General features: G+C 45.8%; 1 protein-coding gene across 1 annotated transcript; it reads right to left on the bottom strand.

Moving 5' to 3' along the window:
* Positions 1-2,161: 2,161 nt before the first annotated feature.
* Positions 2,162-8,029, bottom strand: PDX1 (pancreatic and duodenal homeobox 1). The gene is made up of 2 exons (XM_050937328.1): positions 7,588-8,029; positions 2,162-2,589 (listed from the first exon to the last, which is right to left on the bottom strand). Exons 1-2 carry the CDS (start codon positions 7,991-7,993, stop codon positions 2,162-2,164), a joined length of 834 nt encoding a protein of 277 aa, XP_050793285.1. The 5' UTR covers positions 7,994-8,029.
* Between the last annotated feature and the right edge of the window lie 1,047 nt (positions 8,030-9,076).

Genomic DNA, 9,076 nt, shown 5'->3' on the forward strand with positions numbered 1-9,076 from the left:
CCTAGCGAAGTCAGTACAAACTAACATTTCATACCCACACTGACTTGTTTGTGCTGCTCTATAGACTATACACTGAGATGTAAGTACGATATTTATAGCCCAATTGATTTGTGTTATAATTACATGGTAAAAAGGAGAAAGTCATCAGTTTTTCAGTAATAGAGAGCGGGGACATTTTTGTATTTTTATATCTGATTTTTAAATAGCTTTTAAGTGAGAAGAAACTTGGTAGGCAAGACAAATCAGACTCCTGGAAGGGTACCTAGTCTGGAAAGGCTGAGAGCTTTTGAGTTACTTTTTTGTTCATCTCAGACACATTGTTTCTTAAGAAAACAAACAACCACACGAAAAGTCTTTTCCAACGCAAAAACCCCTCCGCATATTCTACGCATAGCGAGATCTTTCTTCAGGGACTTGGGGGTGGTGGTGGAGGATTTGGCTGGGAAATACGGAACAGACTGATATTGTCGCTATGAAATTTTCTACTCACACGCCTTCTGGACAGACCGTATGCACACAACCCCCAGAAAGCTTTTACATGTCCTCCGATAAGAAACAAGAATAACAAAGAAAAGAAAAACTCCATCAAAGCACGGATAGTGCCAATATAGTTCATTTGAAAACCTGATGGCATAACACGGCCCTGAATTGTGTGGAGGGCTATTGAAAGGCAATTGGTGATGCTAGTGCATTAAAATAAGAATACCGCTTGTTCTAATGATCACTTGCCCCCTCAGTCTCTTCTCCTGTCTTCCATTCAGTGCGAACTCTCTCTTCGCTCGAGGAGAGGAGTCGGTTCGCCCTGTCCTTGCTGAAAGTAAAACAGCCCAGAGCGCCATCCTCCTTGTTGACTTGGAGCTCGCTTACGTTCAGTTTAATTTTGTTTTTAATTAAATCTCAGCATCTCCACGGGCAAGGTCCAGATCCTGCACTCAGTGGGCGTCCCAAGTTTGTAGTGCTGGAGGTCCGGGTGCTAGCGGGTGTAAATCTCAGGGGGTGCTAATTCCAAAGCCCCGCAGGTTTAACATGCGCTACGGAATGTTTTCCATGCTCCCCCGCGGGGTGTGCGAGGCAGCTGCAAAGCAGGCGCCACTGACATACACGGCACACTCCCCAAAGCCTCCTGCGTGCAATCATTTTTCTGAAGACACAGACAGAATTGGTTACTCAAAACTTAGCTTTCTCCTTAAGCCCACCTATAGATGATAGAGAGACAAGTATTTCGACACACATCATCCGGCCGAGAGAACATGCTCTAGCGAGCTAGCTAGCCAAGGGAAGTTTTGAGTCATCAGCCCCGTGTCTCCAGGAAAACACAAGTGCACCCTGCAGAAAGTGTGGGTAATTTTTCTCAAAGGGGGAAAAATCCAGTTTAGAAGAAAGCGAGTGACCAATGTTTCGTGTGCCTCTTGCGGAAAACCACCGTCACTGTAGCTGTCGGGCCGGATATCAGAAGGGAGAATCCCCCACAACTCCAGATGAAGTCAGTGGGAGCTCGCGGGGCTCAGCACCTTTGAAGAACCGGGCCCACTATATATTTTCAGTTTCAACAACTGCATCAAAACTGAACGAGAGATCGTGGCTTCCCCCTGCGGCCCCCAGATCTCCATTGCCTGGAGTTTGTGCAGCGCAGTACTCATCGCTTACTACTTTGATGCACGGGATAGTTAAGGGCGGAAAACTGCGCCTGTCTTTATTTCCGCAGTGTTCCTCCAGTGGGGACAGCTATTTCTACAACCTCCGCGCCGTGCTTTAAGGTTGGCTGCAGCAGGACCGAGAACGGGCCTCGGGAAGCTGCCCCCCACGATCAACTTCGCCCGGAGCAAGGAGGGCTCCTGTGACCGGAATCCCAGCCAGGCTGCCCCGCCCCCGCCGCCCCTTGCAGAAGAGGACATTTTCTTTGTTAAAGGCAGGATCTTGCACAGGTGCTAAGAAAGTAGAGCGAGGACCCCCACCCCCACAAACCACACCGAGCCTTTCTCTGCTACAGCCAAACACCTTTAATGTTTCCACAAGAACACCGGTGTAACTATACAGCACAGGGGCTCCCCGGGGGCGCGTGGCAAGGGTCCACCTGACCCAGAGGCTTCGCACCCCTGGCCCCTCTCCTTTAACTCTTACCCCTCCACGTGGCGCCTGCCAAGGCCAGGGGGGGGTCCTTTCACCGAGCGTCCTGCTGCCTTCGCGGGGTGGTGCTAGAGGGTTGGGGGGAGGCAGCGAGGCTGGAGGGGAGCAGCTCTCTGGAGGCGGCCGAGGCCAGGTTCCCTGCGTGGCATTGCTGGAGCTCCTCTTTCCCCGGCAGCTCCCCAGAGGACACCACACAGTCTTGTTCAACGTCATTGCTGTTTCCTCCACCGCCCCCTGCTCCCCTCTTTTTATCCTCTTCCTTCTTCCATTTCATCCTCCGGTTCTGGAACCAGATCTTTATGTGTCTCTCTGTCAAGTTCAGCATGACAGCCAGCTCCACGCGGCGGGGCCTGGAGATGTACTTGTTAAAAAGGAACTCCTTCTCCAACTCCAGGAGCTGCGCTCTCGTGTAGGCGGTCCTCGTCCTCTTATTCTCCTCTTGTTCGACCACGTAGGAGCCACCTAAAGAGAAGGGAGAGTTAAAAACTACCCGCCAGGGACTAGGACCCAGAGCTACGCTGAAAAGGCAATAGAATCTTCTTGTTCAGAATACAACCGGGTTGGGGCGAGGGAAGAGGCAGGTTTCCCCCCAGGCTTTCCCTTTCACTCACAGATGAGCAGTTTAATGGATCGGGGATTCTCTTTCGAGATCCACACAACACTGAAATCAAGGGCGTGTGGGCGTATTTGGTTTTTAATAAAACAGACTGAGCCCAAACCCCGGCACAAATCCTTGTCTGCATCTCCACAGGTTTACAAATCCAGCCCAAGAAATTGACAAGGGGGGGTATGGATTCTGCCCTTAAAGAATGAAACTAACAAGGAAAAGGCATTCCAGGGCCGAGGTGGATTTTTAAAAGCGTTTCTTTAAAAACATCGGCACAGAGCGTAGACACTAGTCCGAAGCTGCTCCGCTTGTTACCTGTAAATCCGTGTTAGTAACAAAACGCTCGCTGTATGGTATGGACACCGAGTAAAATCCCCGGGCCATGCTGTATCATCAGTGTTTGAGTGCAAGTCCCCAGTTGAAATCAAGGTCCCAAAACTGACGAAATGATATGGCCTCTTGGGGGAAAAAATAACAGCCGGTGCATTTGTGACCATGGCTGATGGTTATTGGCATAGGGCGATTTGTAAACTTCATGCTTTTCAAAAATCGGAGCTGCCTTTGAGTGACAAAACCACCTGTTTTTGTTTTTGTTTTTTGTAAATTAAAACTCCCAAACACCTCAGGCCGCCTCTCGCCCAGCGCACAGACTTTCGGAGACTCTGCCACGCCGCTATCACGGCTACTGTACGAAAGTGAGCTTCCCTCGCCACTGCCAGCAGGAACCCCGGAGTTTATAATTCGGGTGCAAAAGTTTAAACCTTTTTTTTAACTTCTAGGCCCGGTCTAATTTAGAGGCTCCTCCTTCTTTCCTGGAGCACCCAAACTCCACTGCAGTCAATGGCTTCTGGCTATTTTCAGTTCACAGGAGTGCAAAAATTATTGTTGCTCTAGCTCAAAACCTCAACATCACTTTTGACTTCACAAAAAGAAAGGCGGCTTCCTGGAAAGAGACGTTTTCCTTAATCAGCCGGGAATTTGCAACGGATTAGTCCTAATCCAGCCATCATCCCAGTCATTTTACAAAGGTAAATACAATTCCCCAAATGCTGGAACTGAAAAAAGAAAAGTGTCTGTTGTATCCACAGAGACAATGTTCCACAGGGATATTTGAAGAGTCTCGTTAAAAAAACACAAACAAACAAAAACGAAACAAATAAGAACACTGGATCCTGCAGTCCTTACTCAGGCAGACCTGGCCAGTGACCTGAAACAGAGCGCACAGCCGGATCGGGCCCTAAAGCCTATTGCAACTAACTAATCGGAATGCAGGCTTCCTAGCATAATAACAGCTGTGAATAAACCTATGTGTCTGGTGGCACAATTCATGTGCAAAACCCATCCGGGCAGTCCTATAACAGATTGCTAGTTCCCAGCCAGCTCTCCCTTCCTCTGGGTGTTTGCTGGACGATGAGTATTGTATGTGGGTGTTCTCAGGTTAAACACGCTTCAGACAGGTAGTACCGTTTAATTAATTAATTTTTGTTGTTTTAAGCAAATAGCCTTCACAACACACAAGATCTTTAGGCATGAAAAGGGAAAAGCTACTGTCTGAACGATTATTAATTATTATTATTATATACCTGGGGGGGAGCACTAATACCCATTTAAATAACATGAGCCGTTCGGTTTATCCTGCCACTCATCGTTAAAGGTCCATTTTTTAAATTATTATTATTTTCCCATTATTATAAAACCAAAACCGAATTGCATGTAGAAAAAAAATATTGTCCGGCTGAGCGAAACTCAAAGGAGCGCGGACGTTTAGAGAGAATGTGTCCTTAATCCGTCCTTTTGCCTAGGTATTACAATACCTCTGTAAAGAAAAACAAGAAGATTTTTTGGACACTGCTGCAAATACCGAAGCGTAAGTGAGTGTCCCCTACGAACCCTGCCTCGGTTGAAGGCGGTGCCATAACTCGGAGAGCAGGGCCTGGTGGGTTTTAGGAATCATGTTTCTACATAGGCAAAGCCCCCGACGGGAACTCAAGAGCAAGTTTGCAGGAGAAATATGAGGGCAAGGCTCAGTTTTGCTTTCGTGGACTTCCTAAATTCTCATGAAAAACCGCTTCACAAAATGAGGGTCCTTCCGCACTGACATTAGGAACCTCGGGGGTTATAATTCTTGTGCACAAGTTTAAACCTTTTTTTAAAACCACTAGACTCGGTCTAATTTAGAGACTCCTCCTTTCCTCGAGCACCCCAAACTCCACTGCAGTCAACGGCTACTGGCTATTTTCAGTTCATGGAACTGCAAAAATATATTGTTGTTATAATAACTCCAAACCTCATATTCACTTTCGACTTCACAAAAAGAAAGGCAGATCCCTGGAAAGAGACGTTTTCCTTAATCGGCCGGTAATTTGCAAGGGTTTTGTCCTAATGCCATTGACTGCTATCGGAAAAGGCTCAAGCCCCAGTTGTTTACGGTTATTTGTATGTAAAATATTTTTGATCCCATATTTGCTTTAACCAGTCTATGTTAACGTGTAACAAGGTGACGCTGTAGATTTCCCCAGAATCCTTGCATCGCTAAGAATCGGGCCAGTTTGTAGGAGATACCACTGCCAATAACCAGCTACGCCATTAATACAAATGTACTTAATTCCAGATATTTCTTAAGGAAGCTGCTATTTCTCAATATAAGCACTCATTCATTCATACAAATATACGTCAATAGTATATGCAATGTGCATATACATGCGTATATTCGTAAATTTACATAGAATACATACTCTATGCAAATTACATAAACATGTGTACATAACATGTGAGTATATATGTATATACGTGTGTATATATTATACATGTGTGTGTTTACATTGTGTGTGTGTATATATATATATATATTTCAAACATATGTTCTGAACAAGCTTTTATGTCAGAAGCTACTTAGATTAATTGAAAAAGTCAGTATGGGAGAGTCTGTTAATGATTTTTAGGTTTCAAGGATCTCTCCCTATATTAAACTACGAGAAAAGAGGACACATATCTGGTTTCTTTCTATTTGTTAAACGCATGTGAAATGGCTATGATTTTACCCCAGATCAAAGCCCCTTCGAATATATTTGCCCTTTAAATGGGGGAAAGGAAAGACGTCCATTTCCTGCAGTGGTTTCTTCTCTTTTCAGATTGTCAGGGTAAGGAGCAAAGAACACAGTTTGATTCTTGTTTTCAATTTAACGTAATTACCAGGATATTTCACCATTATTTCAATATTTCCCTACCTTTTCAACTGTCTGTTTGAACACAACCATTAATGTAATATTTGCTGTAGAGGTGTGACAAAGAGTGCACAAGGCACAGGGCAAGATAACATTGTGCAGCGAGAGACAGAAATATTGTTCTACAACGGAACTTTCTGTCCAGAGAGAGTTTCTTCCTCTTGGTGGCAGGCAGCTAATTCAATTTGTGTATTGTGTCCCCTACCCAGGTTTAAAAGGTTTCCACAGAAAGGCATAATAAGTAAGGCTAAAACAATAGCATACAGACGAAAATTGAACGGCCAGGTAGGCGGGGTTGTGGCGTTATTTATTACAAAATTTAGCGTTTAATATTACTTTCAAAATGTCTTTTATTTTACTCTGTATATTGTAAGGGCATTTCAGGCAGCAGCTTGGCTGTGAGCTCTGCAGGACATTCTGGGCTATCTGGTTTTTACACAGTGAAATCAACGCGGGGCTCTCAAAGCGATGGCACAACGTGACCTTTTCTAATCTGACTGCGAGTAACTCTGGGCATTTCCACTGGAAGTTGTCCATTTCCCATCCGGCGCTCCCTCTGCCCTGAGAGCACTGATACAAGTGGCAAAAACTGCATTTTCCGGATCAGATCCTGAAGTTAATGGTACAGCTCTCAGGGCGAACTCCTGGCCTTACTGTAGTCAAAAGGCAAAGCTCCCATTAATTTCAATAGGGCCAGGATTTCACCTTCACTGTCTACACACGGAGGAAGATGGGGGGCCCTTGTGTTTCCCTCTGCCCTTCTGCTAGGCATGGATCTCCGCCTCGCAATCTTTGCACACCCCGTTGACTGCCAGGAGAGTTTGGGTCTGGTTACCACGGGACAGTGTCGCAACAAATTGAATATTTCCCAGTGACCGCATGGAATTTACAGCTAACAAACTGGCAGTGAGATCAGTACAAAAGCACCTGGTCAGGTGAGTTGAAACAGCAGCACCCTGTGTGTTTAGCTTAGATAAGTATCAACTTCAGCCTGATACTTAGTGCTAATTAGTTAATTAGTTTAATTAGTTAATATTTGTTCAGTGGTTTGCAACAGTAAAGAACTACATAAGGACTAAGTATAATTCCAATCGCTTTGCCTTCACCCAGTAGAAAACTGAAGGCAGTTGAGATTTATTCCTGAGCTTTTCTTTCTTACTGATTTGAAATGCGATGGCTTCATTAAAGGTATCATAACTGGGTACATATTTCTGGATACAGGGTTCAGATTTATATTATACAAGAGTTGCCAGACTATACTATACATATAGGTTTGAAATAGAAAACGGACTCGTAGATCTCAGGACATTGAAATACATCCCCATTTAAAACTGGTGCTGTTGCTAATGCCAAACTGACCCCAACACTTCCTAAAACAGGAATTTTGTGGAAGTGGAAGAGAAGAAACATTTACAGGATAAATCTTGCGAGCCTGGCTTACTTCATAGTGAAACAGCTAACAAATGATAGGGAATTTCCCTAAAGTAATCACACACGGGGCTATCCCAAAAGTAAGCTTCATTTAATAACCCGAAGGGGAATGATTAGTGATGACAAGGTTTCCTTGACATTGTACAAGACAGAAGGAGAGGAAGCAACAGCAGCAGCAGAAGAAGGCGACTATCTTACCGGTCCATTGTCCCTTCCAGGCGTGAGATTTGGTGGATTTCATCCATGGGAAAGGCAACTGAACTCTAGGTTCCTCTAAAACCCCAGTGTCAGTCCCATCTGCAAAAGGAATAGCTTCCTGGTGGGGATGAGGAAGCTGAGGGTGATGAGGGTGGTGGTGATGATGGTGATGAAGATGGGAGACCCCTGGATCCTCTGTAATGGGGGGTACCTCGTAGGGTGAAATGTCTGGCGGGCTGCCTTGTTCCAGCGCACCTAAAGCACTAGAGTAGGGTGTCTGCTGCTGTCTGCCCATGTAGAGGCAGGCTGGGGGGTTCTGGTTATAATCCTGTGCCTGGGATCTCTGAAACGCACACGAATCCTTGTAGAGCTGGGTCGATGCATAATACTGTTCTTCAGTGTTCATGGCTAGAAGGGGACCTTAGCTAGTGAAACATCAGCTGCTCCCACTCCGGGCAGATTGTACGTCTGCTTTGACAGGTCCGCTTCACCTGCTGGAACTGACGATGAAACAGAGACGGGGCCGTCCGAGGGTTGCCTCCCCATAGGCTCCACTTCTCCCCACGTGCGCCTGCCTCAGCTCCCCATTGGGCGGTGCGTTTCCCATAAGAAGAAGCCCTCGGTGGGTGGGTGAGCTTGTTTCGCTTTCCTCGGAGGGCTGGAAGCGCCGGTTCTGCGGCAGGCGTCTTCACAGTGCTGACACGTAGCGCATCACACCGGGGCATGTGTTCTGGGTGTGAAAGGGAGTGGGAATTAAGCACCCCTGGTTGGGGGGAGGGGAGGTGTTTTAGGCTCTGTTACTCACATTGCGCAATGCATCGCCGCGGTTTCTGCATCTGCCGTGTGTACAGAAAGAGAGAAGTAGGGGGTGGGGGCAGAGAGAGGCCGGGTCTATATTACAGGTTTCAAGATAGTGCAGGTGGCTGTGCTTTCACTAAAGTTTGTCTAGGCTCAATCAACAAAAAGTGCCCAGGATTGTTGAATTTTAAGCCTCTAACTTGGGAAACCCTATCTCCGTGTGTGAGTTAGATTAGGAAGGCCACTCGCTGCTTATCACGTTGTCACTTACTTCGACGTGAGACTTAAGAATTCAAGTGATAACGAAAACGAATCCTTTCTCAAAGCACATTGACTAGCCTCGGGTTCATTGCCTTCCACAAACCGGGGAAGTCAGATCTCTGCTTTTTCAAGTGACTCTGTATATCTCTATGTAACTGTTTCTGTCTAGGCACACAGACACATCTATCAGCAAAACCACACAGGCATCACATAAACACACACGGATATAGATATTCTCTCACACAATTAGATATGCGCAATTTATTAACACAACATACACAATATCACAGCCCTCTTCCCCAAATATCGAGGAAAATGTTGTCAGTAGGTATGTAAATTTGCTTGAAAAGTTGGGTAGACATTCTGTGTCCTTTTCATGTTCACTCCTTATTGTTGTGTGTTGTGTTAATATTTCACAACCTCTTTGCAA

The sequence above is a fragment of the Gopherus flavomarginatus genome, chromosome 1, assembly GCF_025201925.1.
Source record: "Gopherus flavomarginatus isolate rGopFla2 chromosome 1, rGopFla2.mat.asm, whole genome shotgun sequence".
Classification (NCBI taxonomy): Eukaryota; Metazoa; Chordata; order Testudines; family Testudinidae; genus Gopherus; species Gopherus flavomarginatus.